The 22,807-nt window shown below is 49.4% G+C and overlaps 2 protein-coding genes across 2 annotated transcripts in view; one reads left to right on the top strand and one right to left on the bottom strand.

Annotated features, from left to right (window-relative positions):
- Positions 1-9,311: 9,311 nt before the first annotated feature.
- On the top strand, positions 9,312-17,453 carry Pllp (plasmolipin). Its single transcript, XM_029532746.1, has 4 exons — positions 9,312-9,348; positions 13,290-13,543; positions 15,531-15,653; positions 16,612-17,453. The coding sequence occupies exons 1-4, from the start codon at positions 9,312-9,314 to the stop codon at positions 16,726-16,728; spliced, it is 531 nt and encodes a 176-aa protein (XP_029388606.1). The 3' UTR covers positions 16,729-17,453.
- A 1,020-nt stretch (positions 17,454-18,473) lies between these two features.
- The window catches only part of Arl2bp (ADP ribosylation factor like GTPase 2 binding protein), a 9,135-nt gene continuing 4,801 nt past the window's right edge, over positions 18,474-22,807 (bottom strand). Inside the window, exons 3-6 of the mRNA XM_021220430.2 lie at positions 22,393-22,499; positions 21,587-21,672; positions 20,802-20,898; positions 18,474-19,954 (exon numbers count right to left, since the gene is read on the bottom strand). Of these exons, the coding sequence (XP_021076089.1) occupies positions 19,853-19,954; positions 20,802-20,898; positions 21,587-21,672; positions 22,393-22,499 (392 nt within the window). The 3' untranslated portion in view covers positions 18,474-19,852. The remainder of the gene's footprint in view (positions 19,955-20,801; positions 20,899-21,586; positions 21,673-22,392; positions 22,500-22,807) is intronic.

Below are 22,807 nucleotides of genomic sequence, written 5' to 3'. Positions count from 1 at the left end.
TCAGAAATCCGCCTGCCTCTGCCTCCCGAGTGCTGGGATTAAAGGCGTGCGCCACCACGCCCGCCCGGCTGTTTTTGTTTTTGAGATTGGATTTCTCTGTGTAGCCCTGGCTGTCATGAAACTTGCTCTGCAGACCAGGCTGACCTCCAACTCACAGAAATGCTTCTGTCTCTGTGTTCCAAGTGCTGGGATTGAAGGTGTTCACCAGCACTGCCTGGCTGAAGTGCCCATAGTTTTGGCTACTTTTAAAACACAATCCTCTCCCCAGCTTTGGGACAAAGGATGATCTTACCTGGGACTTACTGATAAGCACAGAGGCACTTGAGCAAAGTCACATGGCACGGGTGGGGGGAAGACAAGCGAAGCTACTGCCCACAGGTAGGATTTGCACACAGATCTGACTGTTTGAAGCCTAGCTCCGTCCATGTTTCCTGCTGCCTATATATATGGGCTTCTGGGATTCCTAGATGATCTTACAAGAGAAGGATGGCCTCTTCAGGAAGGGAGACTCGGCCGAGACTTTTGAGGAGGGCTTCTTGGAAGAGGCGAGCTCTTAAGAGTCTGTCTAGATAGATGGGGTTTTAGAAGAAGGCTTTAGCCGGGCTTAATGGCACACAGGCCTGTAACCCCAGTGCCCCTGTGAGTGGGAGGCTAAAACAGGAGGATTGTGAATTTGAGAATAGCCTGTTTAAGAGGGACCACGGATGAAGCCCTGGTGCCCAGGACATGGGGGCTATCTATATATTACGGATGCTTTGAGGGAATGGGGGTGTTCGAGTTGTGCCCTTCCTAGGCTTCCTCTTAGGATTGGGGGCAGCCACACAGTTCTGGTTTTAGGTAAACAAACAGATTAGAGGCCTCCTCTGCCACTGTAGTGTTCCAGTGTATCTTTGAGAACACTGGCTGATTGTAGGCCTGGAAGCAGAGGCTTGGATTCAAATCCAGACTCTGCTTTTTTCAACTTGGGGTCCTAAGAACATTCTTGACTCTTCTCCCCCCCCCCCCCGTACTTCAACCTTATACCCTTGTCTGCAGAACAGTGATGGTAGAGAAGTGGCACCTGCCAAGGGCTTAGCCTGGCACATGCTGGCACGAAGGCAGGATTCACCAAGCCCTAAGATCCTGGAGCTCTTAGGCAGGCTTGAATGACTCTAGAGACAAAGCTCATCTCTTAAAACTTCGTCATCCTTCTCTTTGGGAGGACCCGAGGAAGCTCATCCGAATGATTCTGGCTCTATGTCAGTCCCAGCTGGCTTCTCTCCATGGAGGGACAGGACGAGGCCCAAAAGAGCTCTGGCTTCCAAGAAGGGCCTGCTGTGTTGCTGAGCAGATGAGAGCAGCGGGGCGAGTGGGTGGAATTTCGAGGACAGTGTTGGGGGTTTCCTTAAGCCCCGATCTGTGGTTCTTTGGTAGCCTCAGTCAAGCCTTCAGGTTCCTGTGCCAAAGCCACAAGTGACCTGCATAGTTAATTCCCACCTCTGGTGGGCAAGTGTGTGAAAACTTTGGGAATTCATTTGTAATCACTTAATTAATGAGTGTATGGGTAAATTCTCCTTTAAAAAACAAAAGCAAGCAGATGGAGCTCCGAGTTCGAGGCTAGCCGTGTGTGTGTGTGTGTGTGTGTGTGTGTGTGTGTGTGTGTGTGTGTGTGTCTGTGTGACCCAGCATTCAGAAGACTAAGGAAACCAAAGGCAAGCTCAAGGCCAGCCTGAACTACATAGACCCTATCTCACAAAAGCCAAATAAATACATAAATGTGCAGACAGTCGCCCTTGGATCCAGCTCCTTTCCCTACGAGGGCAGCTATTTTAGAGCATCTGCAGTCCCTTTTCTATGCCTTTAAAAAAGCATTAACAGTCTGCAGAGGTTGTGGGTCCGGGGCAGGGAGCGGTGGATGGATGGGTGGGTGGGTCAGTGAGATGGCTCAGCAGGCAAAAACCTCTGCTACCAAGCATGGTAGGAGACCAGAGCTGACTCTGGCAACTTGCCCTCTGACCTCCATATGGGCACCGTGACCCGTGGATGCCCATGCATATGCACAAGCACACCCACAATAGAATAGAATAGAATGTAATTTTGGAAAGCCCACAACGGTTTTATGGTATGTCTGCTGTGAGTGGGTGACTCGTGTGTGCTCCCTGCCATGGAGTGGCTGCTGCGTCTGTGCAGCCTCTGTTCACTTGGCTACGGCTCAAGTTTTCGGCAGACCAACCATTGCATTTTTATAACGTTTTGTTCTTTGGAAACAAGCAAGCAAGCAAATGAAGAAACAATAAAAATCTTAACAGCCAAATAACTCAGTAGCACAAAGAAAAATTGGTAAAATGTGATCTTTTTTCATTTCTGGCCAACCCCATCTGTCCTCACCAGTGTATGTGTAGTGGGACTGGTGTGTGTGTGTGTGTGTGTGTGTGTGTGTGTGTGTGTGTGTGATTGCACAGAACTCCAGCCTCATTTGAAAACCCCGTGAGGCTGGGCAGTGATGGCCCATGCCTTTAATCCCAACCTTTGGGAGGCAGAGTCAGGTGGGTCTCTGTGAGTGTGAGGTCAGCCTGGTCTACAGAGTGAGTTCTGGGACAGCCAGGGCTACACAGAAAGACCACGAAGATCAGGGCACAAGAAACTGTATTTTCTGTTTTTTCAAACATATATATATGTATATATATATATATATATATATATATATATACATAGTGTTGGAAGCTAAAGATGCCTGGCCACGGACTGTTCTACCCCTGAAGTAGATTCTTCAGTTTTCACTCTTATATTTTATTTGTTTGTTTGTTTGTTTATTTAATGTGTACCGGTATTTTGCCTGCATGTGTGCCTGTGTGCCCAGAAAGGCCAGAAGAAAATCTTCAGATCCCTTGGAACTGGAGTTACAGAGAGTGGTGAGCAGCCATGTGGATGCTGGGATTCAAGTCTCCGTCCCCTGGAAGTGCAGTCACTCTTAACCACGGAGTCATCTTTCCAGTCTAGATTCTTCATCTTAGCACAGGGAATATATTCTCTTCCTTGATTCTATAGCAATTCAAGGTGCAGCTGGGCCCTGAGCTGGGTGACCAGTCCCTTGGTTGACACAGTTGAATTTCCATTCCTTTGCTATTTTACACCCATCTGCCAGGAGTGATTCTGCATATGCCAATGAACTGTCTGTGTAACACATTTCTGAAAGTGGGTTCCCAGGATCAGAGGGCATGTGCAGTGTATGTTTGCACCCTACCCCACCCTACCCCGCAACCTACCCAGGTTCCAGGCTATAGGCCGCTGTAGACAGAGATGAGGCTGTTCACCTGCAGGTTTCACACGGTTATGTATTTATTGTGTTTAATTTTAACACACTTACTCCCAGCCTTCTTTCTGATGTTTTTGAATTTGAGACGGGGTGTCCTTAAGTTGCCCAGGTTGGCCTTGAACTCACTTTGTAGCTTAGGTTGGACCTGAACTTAAAATCCTCTTGCCTCAGCCTCAAGTAGCTGAGAAGACAGGCCTGTGCCTCTCTGAGGAGACGAGCTTGTGCTGCCACACCCTGCCGCAGTTGAGATAAGGATGGAGATTGGCAAGCGACTTCCATGGAGGTCACCCCTATGCCATTTCCCACAGGTACCTCCCCAAGCCACTCTGGCTGGCAATATGACACACTTTGGGATGTACCCCAATCTGATAGGCACAGATGGCGGGTCGGTGTGTGGTCTGTCCCTGTCCTCCTAGGAACGAGCATGAACTTCAAAAGGAAATGCCTCAGAGTCCTTTGTGTGACTTCTGTCCGTGAAACCGTCGGGCTTTGCCTCCAGCCTGCTGCAGAAGCACCAGGAGATTTTTAGATAGTGCTTTCTATTTTTTGTTTGTTTGTTTGTTTTGTTTATATTTATTTATTTATTTTAATATTTTGATGCATGGCCATATAGCTGAGCCTGGCCTCGAACCCTGATCCTCTGTCTTTCATCTCTCAAACAGCTTCCAGGTAGCCCACCGCGCCTGGCCCTCTCCTGATGTTTGTTTCCAAATGTGAATTTTGTTGTTACTGAGGGTCCCCACTGCTTTTTTTCCCCCCTGTCTTCTGGAAATCGAGTAAAGGTGAGACCTTTGCGTTTGCGTAATTCAATGTCACTAAGGTCTGTGTTGAGCTTGGCCATCTGCATTAACTACATCTAGAAAGGACGTGTCAAGGAGACAGCCTCAGTGGCTCTGCCATTGGATTAACCTACAGTAATCACCTTTTCTCCATAAGGACATATTCCAAGACTGGGCTGAGCCTTAGATATAGTTCTTCTGAACATATGTAGCTGTGGTAAATTTAAGTTATAGTTGATTACAGTGAGAGAGTAACAGTAACAATTGTAGCAGTGCGCTTTTATGGAAGATTTTTGAAACTTATGAACAGTGTCAGGTGTAGGGGCACACTACTTTAATCCCAGCACTCAGGAGGGAGAGGCAGGCAGTTCTGTGAGTTTGAAGCCAGCTTGATCTACACAGTGAACTCCAGGCCATAGGAGAGACTGCATAGTGAGAACTTATCTCAAAAATAAAAAACAATATCTAAATAATATGAATTATTATTTAAATTAAGTATTAATTATGTGTGTGTGTGTGTGTGTGTGTGTGTGCGCGCGCGCGCGCGCGCACAGGTAAACCACTGCATGAGTGAAGAGGCCGACTTCTCCTTCCACCACATGGCTCCCAGAGCTCAGACTCCCTTTGTTGGGCCTAGTGCGGTTGCTTTACTTGTTGAGTCGTCTCACTGGACCTGTGAGTTAAAAACCAGATGCACAGTGTCACATATTTCGAGTTCCAGCCCTTAGGAGGTAGAGGAAACGATATCAGACGTTTATGGCTATCCTACTTTTTTATATAGCTGATTTCCAGGCTACCATTTGCTGCATGAGTTCCTGTTTTCAGACAAACAAATATGATTTTTTTTGACGTAATATGTTCTGACTACCAATAACTGAAACCACACAAAACAGTGCTTACTTAAGGAGGGAACTGCTGTGGGAGGGGACCCAGAATCTCTTCTCTCTACCTGTGGAATTTTAACATTGCTACATACTAGTTGCCATTAATTTTATAGCTTCTGTTGCAGTAGACAACCTGTGTCCTCACACTGATCAGTGATTTAAAAGTTCCCTTTACTGGTAGCTCAGTCGGGCTGAGTATACAGATTCATTGTGGGGCCCTATAGAAAGAAGTCTGTGTGCGTTGATGCTGGAATGTATGTCACAGCGAGGGCCAGGCCCCAGGCTGTGTGCTCAGTGAGAAAGCCTGGTGCAGAACCAAGTGTAGCAGTGGGTCTCAACCCTCCTAAGGCTGCACGACCCTTTAATACAGTTCCTTATGCTGTGGTGACACCTGCCCCCCCCACCACAAAATTATGTCACTGCTGCATTACAACTGTAATTCTGCTACTGCTATGGACCGGGACATAAACATCTGATATGCAGGATATCTGCTGTGTGACCCTTAAAGGGATCACAACCAACATTAGTGAGAACTGTTAATGTGTAGCCTGTGGTCATTCATCTCCAAACACAAGATATACCTGTCCAAGGCTGGGATCCTATGTGCATAGATGGTGTCTGATAGCTACCCAGGGGGCCACACTTGAAAACTTGGCCGTGTATAGCACTTTTTTCATTTTATCATTACATTATATTTACTTACCTTTTATTAGTTAAATTTTTTTTACACGTATGTGTGCATGTGTATGCACACACGGCCGCATGTGTGGAGGTCAGAGGACAACTTGTGGGAGGAGGTTTTCTTTTCGCCACATGGCTCTGGGGTATGGAGCTCATGTCATCAGGGTTGGTGGCAGCATCTTTTTTTTTTTTTTTGGTTTTTTCGAGCCTGGAACTCACTTTGTAGACCAGGCTGGCCTTGAACTCAGAAATCCACCTGCCTCTGCCTCCCGAGTGCTGGGATTAAAGGCGTGCGCCACCACGCCCAGCTTGGTGGCAGCATCTTTATCCAGAGCCATCATGCCAACCCAACAGTACTTATCTCAAAAGTATATAGCAAGTGGACCATGTTGGAGGCTAAGGCAGGAGACTTGTGAGTTCAAGGTCAGCCTGGGCTACTTAGAGCATACCAGGCACCTTGAGTAAGTAATGGGACCCTGGGTCTAAAAACCAAAATTAAGAAGTGGACAGTCGGGCAGCTGTGACACACGCCTTTAAATCCCAGCACTCAGGAGGCAGAGGCAGGCAGATCTGTGTTGGACTCTGAGGCCATCCTGGTCTACAGAGTGAGTTCCAGAACTGCCAAGGCTAGACAGAGAAACCTTACCTCGAAAAGGCAAACAAGCAAACAAAAAGAATTCTTTTCAAATGAATAAAAATGTTGGGCAGTGGGGAATTACACAGTGTGTGCCTATGTCCAAAGCTGTGAGTGAGGGATCGGATGTCTGTCAGGCCCAGAGAGGCAAGATACTTTCCTCAGGTCACACAGCAGTGAGGGGTAGCTGTGAGTTTGGGATTACTGGCTGGGAACCCTGGGAGTTTTTCCTTGTTATCTGCCAGCAGAAGGTGGCCTCTGCTTCAGGAAGGGGCAATTCACATTTGCAAAGACTTCCTGCTCATCAGACAGTTGCCCTCTCTCCAGCCGTGGTGGCTTGACGACTATGCCCACCATTCTCTTAGGGGCTGCCGTGAACCCAGGCGGAGGCTGTTTTCCTTGGCAGCGTGAACCAGCCCTCACACTGAGGCTTTTTTGCTGCTGGGCAGGGTGAACTTCTTTTGTTTGCTCAGGGAGGGAAGGCAGGGTGACACACCATGATCTCCAAGTGAGGACAAGGCTAAAGGTCAGGAGGGGCCCCATCAAGTAGGCTACCAAGTCCCAGGCTTGGGCCAGCTCTGCAGCTCAGCCTTGACTATAGCCTGGGTGATCTCAGACACTGGATGAACTCTTTTCTTCTGCCAGCCTGGGCCTTGGGGGTGGGGGGTAGGGATGGGGGTGGGGGTTGACACCACTCTTCCTGAGAGTGGAGATGGGAGAGATATGCTCAGGCCACACTCTGGGAATGAGGAAGGCCTTGCCCTCCCCCCCCCCCCCGCCTGGGTGTGCAGCTAGATCTGTAGGTTTTCCAGGGCTAAGAGAGTCATAGGCTGTGGTTGCTCCACAGCTCTGGCATCCCAGACTGTAATATTTCCTCAAGTGCCCCTACCTCACAGCAGTCAGTGCTAAGAGAAAGGAGGTCTACCCCTGGGCTGTCTAGCACCCCTCATATGAATGTCCTTAGGTCAGATCCTCATCTTTTACAAAGAGCTTCCGGTTTTCCTTCTGTGAATTGGACTGAGTGCTTCTCTTGGGAGAAAGTCGGGCCCCGAGAGAGGAAGGCCCAGGAAGTAAGGGGGCTTGGGCTACTGGATGCCAGGCTATGACTGAAGCTGTACATTCAAGAGCTCTACCCTGGCCTTCACAAGCAGAATAAAAACATCCTGAGATGTTCTTCATGGCTGGAGGCCATCCTACGACTGAGGAGACCCAAGCAGACACTATGGGGACCCCTGGGGAAGAGCAAGGAGTGGGGCATAGATGGGCTCTGTATGTTTCTGGAACCCTTTCAGGCATTTTGCCACTTGTTGGGGTGCCAGAAAAAATGGAGGGAGGGGTAGGAGTCACAGTCCCCACACCTCACGCACCAGGAGATGATGACCGGAAGGAGACCTGCGTCGTCTGTTCTACAGGCAGCATGGAGTTATGTAGGAAGTACTATGAGCTCATTCTGGATAGATTTTCGTACTAAATAGCAATAATAACAATAATACATTTAATTATTTATTAGTGATGTTATTACTGAACTAGGACAAGGTGTTGTGTACTACAGTCTGGCTTCAGACTTGTGGCAACCCTCAGGCTTTTGCCTCCCAAGTGCCAGGATTACAGATCTGGACCACTAACACGGCAGGGAAGTTTTTTCTAAACTACTGGGGACACCCAGGGACCATGTGGTTGAAGAAATTTCAGGTCTGTATTGGCTCAGCCATCAGCATGCGTGTGTGTGTGTGTGTGTGTGTGTGTGTGTGTGTATGCGCGCGCGCGCACTCTTGTACTTCTGGGATTTAAACGCTCTCTTCTGAGACCCAGGACTTGCAAATAGCATGGGAAAACTGCATTTGGATTACTGTGATGCTGGCCAAGGCCTGGGTGGACTGCAGGCCAGACCCAGCTGCCCATCACCCTGCTTGCTCTCTTCCTCAGACTTGAAACAGCCCAGCACAGAACTGGTCCTGGGAGAGAATGCACTGGCTTGAGTAACTCTGGTTCCTCGTGTGTGTCTGTTTCAGATAGAGAAAGGGACAGCTTGGTGGCTTTGGGCTTCCTGGAGATCTGGACATGGTGTACCTCCTACCACCCCATGTTCTAAAATATTTCACATCCAGTGCTGGAATTCCAAGGTGCCTCCCCAGAGAGGGATGGTGTGTGGTGGTGGTATGGCCAGCTCAGGCGCCTGGAGCCTGTGTCTCTTGCCCCTTTGTCTCCTGTGACACAATGGGTGACTTCTTATCCCCATAAAGTCCCTTTCAGTGTAGGGAGAAGGGCCAGGATGGGGGTGGAGGTTGGGCTAGGCCAGGCTATGCTAGGCCAACTTCTGCGTGCCCTCAGCTGCCTAGCTGTGCCCTGAGTGAGGGGAGACCCTGGGAAGGGTCATGTGGCCACCCCGGGCCTCAGTTTCCTGGTAGTATAGTGGAGGAGCAGTCACGGAGGGCCGTGAAAGACTTGGCATCACTGCCCCATGCCAGAGGGTCCGTGCCCATTTTTTCTCTCTCCATGGTCTGTGTCCACTTTCATCCTTTCTAAAACATTTAGCTTAATTGCTAACATTCAAACACTGAAGATGTCACACCAAGAACGAACAATTTGTAACATCCCTTCAGGGCTTTGCGGTACTTATGGGAGTGACTGGCCAGAGCCCTTGCCAGATGTACACAGTTCTACCCACAGCCCTTATCGCCCCAGGACTGGGTTTTCACCAGCAACGCGCGCTTCTATTCCAGAGGCCTGGCTCAGCTCCTTCTACAACCTGTAAAGCCTGTCTAGGAACCTTAGTGTCAACTTCTAGGCGGAGTTGCTTCCCCTTCCTGGAAGCTCCCTCACTCCCTTCTGGCTTTCCAGAACTACCCCACATAACCACACCCTCCTTGTTACGGGCCCGGGCACACCTGTAGGGTAACCAGGTTAAGCGTTAAAACTCAATCATGTGCCCCAGATGAGGCCATAGATTGGAAAGGTTAGGTGAGTCCCCCCCACCCCACCCCAAGACCCTACAGTGAGTCGACTTTGGTCTGACAATATCTAGTACTCAGGGGTAAATGGACTCGGAGGTCAAGGTTACCCAGAATGCCAGAGGTAGAGTTTCATCTGTCCCCTAGAGTTCCACATGGCTCTCTCTGCCCCCACCTTCAGTTCCCTAATCCTTATAACATGCAACTTTACCAGTGAGATCTTTCTCTGCCCTTTCCCCCTTCTGGAACCCCTCCCCACTGGAATTTATCCCCAGAGCACATATATATCGTGCGCATGCATATTTGGCCAGTTTGTGCTTCTGATCTGGCCCAACCTGCTGATGTGGGAGCACCTTGAAGGTGCAGAGCCCTGACACAGAAGTGCTACAGTAGAGGGTTATGAAGAGAGGCACCCAGGGACAGGGCACGCTGGAGGGATGTGTGAGCTACATGAGACATGTTCTGGACATGGAGTTCTGGTCAAGGGATCAGGGAGTAGAATTAAGGACTTTGGCCTCATTCTCTGCTCCCCACTACCTGCTGCCTTTTGCTACCCCCAAGAGTGGTGCTCCCCAATCTGCTAGGTGGCGATCTGAGACAGGTGCGTTTCAGTGAGTCATAGGAGGTCCTGAACCTTCCAGAACCTCCCTCCCAGGACCACACAGGTCAGTCAAGGGGTCAGCAAAATACCCAGGCTGATGGCTTAGGGACCCGGAGAAACCTGTTTGTTGGGTTCTAATAAAGGACCAGACCTTCCTTGTTCTAGGACAGAAACCAAGTCAGCTTCCTAGGCGTGGGGCCAAGCTCCACAGCCCAAAAGGAACATAAATCTACCCCCACCTATCTCGTGCTTTATCTCTGTGTTTGCTGATCTGGAAATCTGGGGTGGAGTGGGACAGGGTGGGGACACGTATTCCTACAGCCCTACCCTGGGAGGGGACTGACACATTTTGCTTTATCCATCCCTCAGCAACTCCTTTCCTATTGCTCAGGCAGAGCGGGCTAATCCCCCTTTTATCTCCAGTGTACTGTACAGTTTGTGGAAACTTGGCAAGACAGCCTGGAGAGAGGGTAATTGGGAGATCGCTGTTCTAGGCCAGGGAGCCTCCACTCGGCGCCTACCTGGTGACCCCTCTGCTGAAGCCTGTGAGTGACAGCATTGCAGGTGGGCATGGATGTGAACATGCACCGGCCTTTTCTGGATTGTCATTTGGATGCCCTTTCTAACTTCCTTTCAGATAGTAGGAAACAGCCAACCCAGTGGTGGGGTTGGGGACCTGGAAGATACTTCACATAAGAGTTGACAGCCCTTAGGTGCGCCCCCCCCCCCCCCGCCACCAAACCTTCCCATGTCTCACCTGAGAAACTGTGAGAGATGTTATTCCAAGAGTCTTCATTCCTCTGACAGAAATGACCTCCCCAAGCTCTGGGGGTTCATGACCTTTCTAGTGTGTCTCTTCCAGGCATGGTGATTTGGGGTGGGGAGTAAAGGGTGTGTCAGGGCCAGGTGTGGTGCCACATGCCTGTGGTGTAGTACTTGAGGAGCAGAAGTCTGAGTTCAAGGTCAGGCTGGAAGGATGAGACTGTGCCAAGAAAGAGGGGGAGGGGTGAGGAGGGAAGGAGAGAGGGAGGGTAGGGGAAAGTGTGTGTGTGTGTGTGTGTGTGTGTGTGTGTGTTTGTGTGTGTGTGTGTGTGGTGTCTGTGTAGGCACGGGCATGGCATGCCAGAGTGTTCATGTGGAGGTCAGAGGACAACTTTCAGGAGTTCCCTCCTGCCACATAGGCTCTAGAGCTCTAACTCAGGTCATCAGATTTTGTGGCAAGGCCTTCACCTGCGGAGCCATCTCCCCCTGGCCGCTGAGTTGTAATGAAATGAGGGTTTCCCAATTTGGCATTGTTACCACAGTTTAGGAAGGCCCTGCTACACTGCCCCATCTTTGTCACAGCAAAGTGGGCACAGGGGTCAAACCCTGGGCATGCTTGGGAGGGTCAGAGGCAAGAGCAGATGGAGGGGTGTTATGTGACATGGGGTGTCTGGGGGCTCACCTTAGCTGGGGAGTGCAGGTATAGAGCCTGCTTTGACTGGGGCATTGCTGGGTTCCTAGGCCTGCTCAGCTACAGGGTCCCTGTCCTTACACGGCAAGTGTATATTCCAAACCAAAGTTCCCAGGGAACTTGCCAGTGGCCTGTGAGCAGAGTGGGTTGGCCAGGGGATGGGAACTTGTTTCCAAAGACCAGCATCCTGAGGCCAGCCAGCTCTGCTCCTAAGATCTGACTGAAAGTGGTCTCACCCTTGGACTGGGGCCACCGGCTTCCACGCTGTGCAGGCAGAGGCAGGAACGGTCCCTCTGTGAATATCAACACAGGCTTTCTCCAGAGCCACAGTAGACTTCTACACCCATGGTGGCTGCTGGGTTCCAGATAAGAGGAGAGTGGGTATCCCCCAACCTTGACAGAGATCCTTGGCCAGCAAAGAAGAGGCTGGGGAGTCCCAGGACAGCCACGGGGTTGTGCTACCCTTGGGTCATCCCCAGGGTCCTTGGGCTGTGCCCGTGCAAGAAGTCTGTGTGTAGAACCATCTGAGTTTGGTGCTTTGTGGCAGGACTCTGTGGGGGTGGGGGTGGGGTTGGGAGGGGGATTGTAGAAATTTACACAAGGCTGACCGTCGCTCTCAAGTGTAAAACTGTGCTTACTTTGAGAAGCTGTCTGAGGTGGGTGTGGTCTCTGCACTGTTACAAATGAGGTAAGGAAGCACTACGCAGTTGTGCAGGTGGAAGAGGAACGGGTTTTAAACAAAGCCCATGCCTTTAGGTTCAACACACTCAGTCGGGGATTTGGGGATACCTGGCTACTCTACCCACCAAGCTTCCTGGTGTGGTTTACCATATCTATCTATCTATCTATCTATCTATCTATCTATCTATCTATCTATCTATCTTTACTTATTTTATATACGTGAGTACACTGTTGCTCTCTTCAGACGCACCTGAAGAGGGCATCAGATCCCCGTTACAGATGGTTGTGAGCCACCATGTGGTTGCTGAGAATTGAACTCAGGACCTCTGGAAGAGAGTAGTCAGTGTTCTTAGCCACCGAGCCATCTCTCCACTACTCCACCCACCCACCCACCCCCTTTTATTTTGAGACAGGGTTTTCTTTTGAGCGGGGGGCTCACATGGGCAAGACTGGCCTATGGCTCATGTTGGCCTTGAACTCATTCAGGTTCTCTTTTTTCTTCCAGTGTTGGGATTACAAGTATCAGCCTCCATGACTAGCTTCCAGCATTTTGTTTTGTTTTGTTTTGTTTTGTTTTGTTTTGTTTTGTTTCTGCACCTGTGGCAAAGTGGAGACCCTAGAATGCTGTGGGCAGTACTGGTATAAGGAGCATACACTCTATGGGAGAGATGCTGTTCCTACCTTGAGTGGTACTATCTGAGGACCTGGGTGTCTTAGGGTTTTACTGCTGTGAACAGACACCATGACCAAGGCAAGTCTTATAAAGGACAACATTTAATTGGGGCTGGCTTACAGGTTCAGAGGTTTAGTCCAGTATCATCATGGCGGGAACAGAGGCAGCAACGAGGCAGGCATGGTTCAGGAGGAGCAGAGAGTTCATCTTCATCTGAAGGCTGCTAGCAGAATGCTGTCTTCAAGGCAGCTAGAATGTGAGACTTATAACCCACACCCACAGTGACACCCTACTCCAACAGGGCCATACCTTCTAATCCTGTCACTCCCTGGGCTCAGCATATATAAACCAGCATCACACCGGGGAAGTCTTTTGTCACACAGCATGATGGCAATTGAAAGGGGGGAAGAGAGGCCAAACAAGATCCCCAGCACAGATGTGAACAACAGGAGGCAAGTTAAGATTTCTTTGAAGAAGCTGTTTTTAATTGTGCGTGCATGTGGGCATGTTCCATGCCACAGTGAACACAAAAAGGTTGGAGGACCTCTGATAGTCACTTTTCTCCTTACACCCGAGTTCCAGAATTGAATTCCATTTGTCAGGCTTGTGGCAAACGTTTTACCCTCTTAGCCATCTTGTCAGCCTAAACTTTTTGAGTTAACAAGAAAGGGGACCAAGGCCCGAGCCTCTGGCTGGAGCTGTGCGGCTCTGAGAAACTCCCCTTTATTTTTCCACAGGTGCTGGGGCTGCTGGTGTGGGCCCTGATTGCTGACACCCCATACCATCTGTATCCTGCCTATGGCTGGGTCATGTTTGTCGCTGTCTTCCTCTGGCTGGTGACAATCGTCTTCTTCATCATCTACCTGTTTCAACTGCACACAAAGTTGTACATGGTGCCCTGGCCGTTGGTGGTGAGTTTGGGGCAGGGGCTATGTGGCTCCAGGCTGAGTCCTTGTCTGTGAATGGCTAGGACGGGACCTCTTGACCTTCCATAAATGTGAAATGGAGGGAGGGTGGGAGGGTGGAGCTGGGGTGGAAAGGTATGTTAATGATGGAAGTGGGGTGTTTGACTTGGTCCTGGGAAGGGAGCTGCATCGAGGGGCTATTGACCAACTCTGCAGATATCCTCGGGGATCTTGGGATATTGTTCTTTCTTGAGGGGGGGAATCAGAATTTTGAGCTAAGAGGTCTGGGTTTGTCAGTGAAAGCTGCCTCCAGGAGGCCCTGGCACTCTGGAGAGAATGGGTTCCCCAGGTTTGTCTCAGGCCAGGCTCCTCTGGCTGGGTTTTTTTTTCTGGAACCCAGAAAACACATGCAGCTGGGTCTGAGCCTTTTAATGAGCACAGAGGCGCATGATTGTAAGGCAGGCGAGGCTGGAACTAGGCAGTGATTGTTTACAATTCAATGCCTGTTTAGCGAGAGGAAACGTGAGTCATGCCAAGACAGAATGGGTTTGTTAGATCCTTGTCTCGTTAGCCAGAGCCGGGCAGGGTATGCAGTGGTCGCTGTACTTGGGGACAAGATTTGGGATTGAGGTGGCGTTGGCTGGACTCCTGGCTAAGGGTCTAGCCCCCTTCTGAATATCCCGAGCCCCTAAAGAAGAATTCCACAAGGCTGGAGGCCTCTGTCTCTGAGGCAAGGCTGGCAGCACAGCACCAGTGATCAAGTGAAGGAGGCCAGCTGGGGGCTGTGTCTGGTGCTGCTGGGCTGAGCTGGGAGAGGAACTGGGTGATGAGCCTTCTCAACTCTGAGTTGGAGACTGCCAACCCTTGAAAGGGCCAGATGAGATGGACTAGTGAACTGGGCCAGGAAGGTTCCAGAAACCTAACAAGTACCTGGCCCTGAGCAGCTGCTGCCTCTGCCCAGCTTCAACCTTGAGAGGATGTGGCCCACTGGTGCCAAAGCCTGGAGGTATTTTGTTTGTTGTACTGATGGTGCTAGGGATCAAAACCAGGTCCTCTTGAATTCAGAGCAAATGCTTTACACTGAGATACATGCCCAGCCCTGAGGTTAGCTTTTTGCTTTGTTTTTTTTTTGATGCAGTTTTGATGTGTAGGCCAGACTGACCTGGAATCCATGTCTTCCTGTCTTTGTGTCTGACATGCTGGCTCCTGTAAGCTACTTTGCCCAGCTTTGCGGGTGTTTTGAGCTAGGTTTTCTCAATCACCCTGGCTGTCCTGGAACTCACTAGTCCAGGCTGGCCTCAAACTCAGAGATCAGCCTGCCTCTACCTCCCGTGTGCTGGGATCAAAGGTGTGAGCCACAACTACTCATCTTAATTGATGTTTTGAGACAGCATCTCACTATATGCACCAACTTAGCCTCGGATTTGGGATCCTTCTGCCTCTGCCTCTTGAGATGCTGGGGTTACAGGTGTGTACCACAATGTCCAGAAGCCTCAAACGTGTAATATGAAATTTTCAAGTTGTCACGTGAAATCTAATTTTAAATGTTGGCAATTAAAGAAAAATGTATAGCACAATAAATGGCTGGAGACCAGTTTGAAGACAAGAGGCACCCACTGGGGGTATGGAACAGGCCCCACAGCCAGCTGAAGGCTCACATCCAGTCTTCTTGGTGCCTTGTATAGATTCCCTAGGACCCTGGCCCTGGTATTTGCCCTTGAGTTTAGGATAGTATAAGGGAGCCATAGATGTCTCCCACTGGTGGGCAGCGGGATGTGAGGGCCAGGCACAAGACCAAGTGCTGATGTGGTCATAGGGAGGGCATGGGCATGGCATGTGCCACACAAGAGATGGTACTTCTTTAGCTGGTTAGAGGCAAGTGGCTCGTTGTGGTGGCACCGACCCGCCCCCAACACTCCAAGCCTTCCCGCCAGGGCTTCAAGGTGGTGATGTTCCCCGTGGATGCTAATGCCTCTCGCCCTTCCCCCTACAGTTACTGATCTTTTTTGTTGCTGCCACCGTTCTCTACATTACTGCCTTTATCGCCTGCGCGGCGGCGGTCGATCTGACATCCCTGAGGGGCTCCCGGCCATATAACCAGCGCTCAGCTGCCTCTGTAAGTATGTCCCAGGGCTCCAGCCTTCTGCAGGGGATCCAGTCCAGGCCTCTGTGAACTCACAGGCTCCTGTCTGAGCTGTCACTGGCTGGATGCTCAGTGGGCCTCCTTCCTTAGTGAACAGCAGAACTCAAGGGGACCCGAATGCTTGGGATCCACTGTGGACACTGTCACATGTCACCTCAGGCTGGCTGTCATCACCAGACATCCCATCTACATTTCTTTTTTTACTAGTATTCTCTTATAAAAAGTCCAAACTTGGGCTGTCAGATAGCCATTCATACTCCATCCACAAGGCCCTGTTCATGTCTAAAGGCATAGGCTATGGGTTCTTTTTTAGACAAGGAAACTGGAGTTGTGGTCATGTCCAGGACAGGACAGCCCACGTGTGGTGTCTTCCCTCTTCCTGGTGAGAGTAGTTTAAAATTAGTGAACTCCATCTTGGGAATGGAGACCCAAGCCTCTGAAAGCACATGCCACATAGAGTACAGACTGGTTCAGAACACTCCTGGGGGCTGTGAGTATTGTTACTGGTTGGTTTTGTTCGTTTGTTTTCAATTCTGGGCCTGGAACCACGGGGCCTTGGGAGGCTGGCCAACAGCTCTACCTGAGCCACATCCCCAGCCCTGAATGTTACTTGTGGACCCTAGGTCCTTTAGGTATATAAAGTTACCCCACAGTCACTCCAGAGTGCTGTGCCTGGCACCATCTGACATGTCTGGCCTGTGTAGTTCTTATCCCTGACCCTTAGAACATAATGCCAGATGTGTGGTATGGGTGGGTGGGCATAGGGGTGTGGCTCCCAGAACAAGTGGCTCTGATTAACCCAAGGGGCTGCTGCTTAAGCTTTCATCCAAAGTCCCTCTGAGGAGACCCACTTGGTCTGGTTTCACTGTCCCCATGTGGTTCCCTGGCTCTCTCTGACTGACCCCCTTGGCCTCTTTTTCTCCCCTGCCAGTTCTTTGCTTGTCTGGTGATGATTGCCTACGGAGTGAGCGCTTTCTTCAGCTTCCAGGCCTGGCGAGGAGTGGGTAGCAATGCGGCCACGAGTCAGATGGCTGGGGGCTACTCCTAAGCCAGCTATGCTGTGGCCTGAGTCATGGTTGGGTCTTAGCACAGGGTCATCCCCTAAGCTTACTGGACTCAAACTCTCCAGCACTCCTGAGGAACTGGCCCATGCTGGCACAGATGGGCTGCCAAGAGCCAGGCATGGGGACATCCTCCCCACCTCCCTTCCTCAGCAGAAGGTGATGGGGGTTGGGGAACTCCTATGGCTCTCTGCCTTGTCATCTGAGAACTTCAATATCGCAGGCTGGGTCACCCTGCTCACCAGCACTAAATGCACTAACAGACCTTCAGCCTCTGACCTGCCACAGTATAAATCTAACAAAAGACAGATTATCTTTGCTCCAGAAGCCAAGCAAGCCCCTAGGCTCTTCTGGTCCCACCGTCCCCTCCCCTGCCCCATGCCAACCTGTCACCTGTAGAGAGATTTTTATAGGAAGAGTTGGGATTTCCAGGACTGGACGATTTCAGTTGGTTTCAAGTTTTTGATGGCAGCAAACTGGCTAGGTCTCCTCCATCACGCGGAGCTCTCCCCTTTGGGAGGTCTAGCATCTGTGCAAGGATTCTTCCGGCCCCCCACCACCCCTGTCCCCTGATTAGGCACAGGGGACTTCTAAGGAGGGACAGAAGGAAGCAGGGCCTTGCCTGGTGAGCTGTCAGGGGGTTAATGATGACTCTTGTTTGGAATTATTATTTTTTACAATTTAAATAAAAATGGAAGCGTCTATTTGGAAAGGTGTTATCATTTGTGGTCTTAGATGTTTGCTAAGGTTTTACTTTTTGGTCCTTTAAGAAGATAGCAACAATTAAGATGAAATCAGAATCAGATACTTGGGTTTTGATACTATTAGAGGGAGGAGATCAAGTTTTAGCTCTTGGTCCCTGCTCACACTTGTCTTGGTGATTGTAAATATTCATAGCATCTACTTTGGATGTTAGGTAATGAAGTCTCCCTGTTCCAGGAGGATGCCCCAGGGAAAGCCAGAGTTTAAGGGAGGACTGGCCCATTGGGGCATAGAGGGAAGTGGAATCCTAGCAAGCCAGAGCTCTCACAGACCCACCAGGTATCTCACAGCCTGACATAATGCCTCATACAATCTCAGAATGCCAGTTTAGGGGAGGCATTCTGGTTCTGCTGATCAGGTAGGGAATAGAAGGCAGCATCCCAGTGATGGGCTACAATGGGCCAGACTCTTAACTTTCTTGCCCTGGGCCAGATGTAACATCATTGGAGGAAGCATATAGGATCTGTCCAAGTTTGTGGACCAACACACCAAATTAGCAAGCTTACATAGAATATTAAACTATTCTTGTAGTCTGCCTGCCTTCTGGGTCTTTTTGTTTTTAAAGATTTATTATTTTTATTTCATGTATATGCAGTGTTTTCCTACGTGTATGTATTTGCACTATATCGGTGTCAGAAGCCAGAAGAGAGCACTGGATTCCCTGAAGCTGGAATTAGTGTGAGTGCTATGAACTGAGCCACTGAGACACCTCTGCAGCCCCTTCGCTGTGCCCGCAGTATTTCCTCTCTGGATTTGCCCACTTCCTTCTTTCTAACCAGGCAGGCTGAGCAGCAAACCTTACTGAGTGCTTTCAGCGTCTGCCTACGGCCCTGACATAGGAGGGGCAGGAAGGGGAAGGTCGCTGAGAGGTGACAGTTACAGAGTTGGCCAGAGAGGGCCTTTGATCTCAAAAGACCAAAGCAACAATAACCGGAGGTCAGTAGTTACATTAAAATGGACAATACACATTAAGTGATTATTCTTGCCAAACACCTCAAATTTTACTTATTTTTACAAAAGTACTAAGTGACACACAGCTACAGAAAAAAACACGGAGCTTAGCTTATATCCCTTAAAGTCAAATGGCCACATGGAAAGTCAGCGCAGAGTCTGTTTACTATAAAAGTTAAAGTCAAAAGTATACATTAGGATTTGAACTGTTTTTTCTTCTTTCTAGAGATGTGACACACATGCTTTCTGTTTGGTGGCAGTCCACCAAAGATGACAGATGACCAGAAATCTGTGTCCTGCTCCTCCTCCCCCCAGGCTGAGCCGGATTCAGGGGAGCATCCACTTAGCAGGAGAGATTGTATGAAAACAAACAGCAGAGTCCCTACCCCCCAATAAAAAAGACCCCAGCTCACTGGCCTACACGAAGGACTGCACACAGCATGCACAGGCACATCCAGCATGCTCTTGTGATAGGACAGCAGACACGCACGCACAGCACACCTCGCAGGCTGTCCTGACAGAGCCGCGGTCCATGTCTAGCACACAGCCTGTTTGTTCTGGTGCCCAGCAGGGAGCACCCGTCGGAAAGCAGGTTTGCACTCACAACACTCACAGCTACAAAGCACACAGCATATAATACTTTGATCTTTAAGTGGTTGATCATGGGCATCCCAAGATCATACTCACTAGGTTAGCCTGAGTTTTCATCTATAAAAATAAGTTTCTTAAAAATAATGCTTAGAGAGAACAGTGGGGCTACATCGAGACCAGCAGGACTCACTGGTGAAAGGACTGCTAACGTAAGGTTGGGAGTTCATTTTCACTTGTGGGTAGAGGGCAGCTCTCTCAGTGGATCCCCACAGCCAGTCAAGCTGTAATCGCAGGAGACTCAGAAACCAGGACAGGCAGCTGGTCTGTAACTCCCCAGATCAACACGCCCAAACAAAAGCCCCATTGAGGCTGAGGCCTGAAGCGGAAGCGGACCCAGGTGAAAACCATGGGAGAACAAAGACTCACTAAAGCCTGCGGGATGAAGGGCTCACAACAGTGTGGTATCCACACTGTTGACACACTACACTGCTGGAGGACAGCCCCCAGGTGAGGTGGCCAACCCAGGTCTGTGCGCCCGAGGAGCCACTCAGAAGCACCTGGGAGAGGCGTCTGTATGGGGACAGGAGCAGGGAACATAAGGGTTATGGACTAGGGGGGAAGGAGTTTCTGGACAAGGGCCAGCAGGGTCAGTCATGTTTTCTGGGACTCATCAATACTTCACATGGACAAAGGGCTGTGGCACAGTGGGTCTTTGCAGGATACACCTGTCATCATTAGCCCATGTTTCTCGGAGCCTGCTGGCCTGGTGAACTCATGTCAATCACACTGGTTGTGCGAAGGTGGGACCTAGTGCCGCAGGTTGTTCTGGGAAGCTGGCGTAGATGACGACTTACACAGAGAAGTCACAACCAAGCCGCTGCTTAAGTCCAGTCCTCGGCCTTCCTTTTCCTACAGGAGAAAGCAAGAGAACTTCAAGACACCAGGAATGGAGAAAGCTTTCTGGACTCAGGAGGAGCATCTGGGATGGGAGAATGGTGGGGATAGCAGGAAGGTGTGTGAGGTGCCAAGGAGCATACAGAGAGGGGCAAGCAGGTATACAGCAGGTTATTTCCTCTCTCAACTATGGCCCTAGACTTTCTTGGGGGCCGAGAAATGGCTTGGTGGGTAAAATCACTGACTGCTCTTCCAGGGGACCTGGATTTGATTCCCACCATCCTAGCATCCGACTGTCACTAATTGCAGTCCCAGGGGATACTACCTGATATTTCGGCCTCCATGGGCACCAGACATACATGTATGTGGTGCACAGACATACATACAGGTAGACACTTATACACATAAAAAAAATAATAAACTAAATTTAAAAAATATGACTAACTGGGAATGGGCATGGTGCCATGCTTTTAATCCAGGTTCTCAGGCAGTTGAGGCAGGAGGATGTCTGAGCTTGAGGCCAGTTTGGTTTACATAGCTATATAGTAACACTCTGTCTCAATAAATGCATACATAAGTAAACAAGGTGGCTTTTTCTTTTTTAAAGGAGCCTGCATGAAAAGTGACATAAGAGACTTCTTTGTTGGAAGCCCTGAGCCTGTGTCATCAAAACATAGAAAGGTCCTGACCAGAATGGAGCAGCACTACATAGTCTCAAAAGCCACCAAACTCACATGAACCATTATAAGGGGGGCAGGGGACGAAAGACAGAGGAGGCAGGGCAGGTGGTTGTCTCCATAGCGCTGCCCTCTAAACTCTGTGTGGTTCCTTGAGGCTAAGTAGGCAAGCAGCCACAACTTACTGCTCTGTAGTCCAGGAACATCTCCTTGAAAGCCAGAAAATCCGTGAATGTGAGCAGCATGTCAAAGATGTCACCAGCCACCTCATCTTTATGGTGCCTGCAAAAGACAGAGTGTTGGCGTTGTGAATGAACAGGGAGACAGACTCCCTTCAAGATGCACAGGCTAGGCATGGTGGGGCATGTCTATCAGCACCTGGGAGATGGAGGCAGAAGGATCAGGCGTGTGGCCAGCCTTGGCTATAAGAGACCCTGTCCTCCCCCCACCTCATCCCCCCTAAAAGTGGCAGGAGAGAGAGAGCTCAGTGGTCAGAGCACTTGCTGCTCTTGCAGGGCCCCAGGCTTGTTTCTAGAGCACATGGGCACTCACAACTGCTGGTAGCTCAGTTCTAGAGGGTCTAAAACCCTCCTCTGGCCTCTGGAGGATCCTGCATGCACATGGTACACATAACCTCATGCAGGCTCACACACATACATATACATTTAAAAATATCTCAAAAAGCCGCTGGGCAGTGCACTTAGGAGGCAGAGGGAGGCAGATTTCTGAGTTCGAGGCCAGCCTGGTCTACAGTGTGAATTCCAGGACAGCCAGAGATATACAGAGAAACCCTGTCTCGAAAAACAAACAAACAAACAACAACAACAAAAGCCTTGCAAAGGTGTAGAGGGCCTCTCACTCCCACTCAGGACCCAGCCACCCAGTGCTCTCAGTGATGACAAGGAGTGGGGTTTCTTCAGTCTAGGGGAGGAAAATGAGAAGCACAGACCCAGAGTCAGGCTCAACTCACTGCAGCGTGGTTGTGAAGGCCGCCATGTTGAAGCCTGGGATCCGCTCCAGCAACTGCTCTTCAATGTACTTCTCTACCAGGGAGATCTGCAGAAGACAGTGGAGATGGGAAGGGGTGTGTGTGTGATGTAGATGCTCTGCAGTCCTCTGGGAGCCATCTGTCCAGCCCTGTGTTTTCTATTTTACTTATCGTTACTGGGTCCATGATGTATGTGAGTGGGCATGTAGGTGCTACAGTGTGCATGTGGACATCCAAGGACAACTCCTGTGAACCCAGCTCTCTCCCTCCGTCTTTACCCACTGGCTGCTTTGCTGGCACTGTTTTTCCACAGCAGACAAATGGAAGATATCACAGCTGAGGGCAAGAGTATGGTGAAGGCAAACTTGTTTTAAACCAGAAGTTGCAGGCTCACCAACTACTTCATAAAAACCCTCTAGGAATAGCTCCAAGATCTGGCAAGAGAAAAATTATCTAAACCAGATTCTAATCAGCAACCCCCAGGCAGTGCTGGCATCTATAAAAAGTAAACTAACTCCAACTTTTCTTTTTCTTCAAGAAATAATCTTGCTAAACAACCTAAGCTAACTTGAAATTTACTAGGTAGCTCAGGCAGGCTTCCACTTGAAGCCATCCTCCTGCCTCAGCCTCTTGAGTGGCAGGTGGCTACAGGTGCCACCATGCTTTGAAACATTTTTTTATTCTAATTTAAACTTTTTAACAGTATATATTAGTTATACATAACGGATCTAAATTCAGATTTTAAAGAAACCTTAATTTTCCTGGTAGGAGAAACAGAATCTACTTACATATTCATTAAAAATGGGTGTATAGGTGAGTTTATTCTCTTCTGTGTCTTCAAATTCCTGGTAGTACTTGTCCATGAAGTTTCTCTGCAATAACTGGAACTCATCATCTGATACAATTTAGTAAATGTATTTGCAATTTAGTAAAAATTAAAATTTAGTAAAATATATCTAAAATTTAAAATGTTAACCTTTTAAAGTAAGCACTTTGCTGGCTTAAAAGTCTTTGCAACTATTTCATTTTTAGCTTTTGGGATAGGATCTTCATAAATACATATTCTTGGCAGATCTGGAATTGTAGACCAGACTGGCCTTGGACTTGTAGCTATCCTTCCGAGTCTGAGTGCTGGGGTCACAGCTACCCATCACAGCAGGCAGTGCTGGTGCACAGCTTTTTTTTTTTTTTTTTTTTTTAAAG

Source organism: Mus pahari, chromosome 20 (assembly GCF_900095145.1).
Source record: "Mus pahari chromosome 20, PAHARI_EIJ_v1.1, whole genome shotgun sequence".
In the NCBI taxonomy this organism is placed as follows: Eukaryota; Metazoa; Chordata; class Mammalia; order Rodentia; family Muridae; genus Mus; species Mus pahari.
This window is presented reverse-complemented; position numbering and strand designations above follow the sequence as displayed.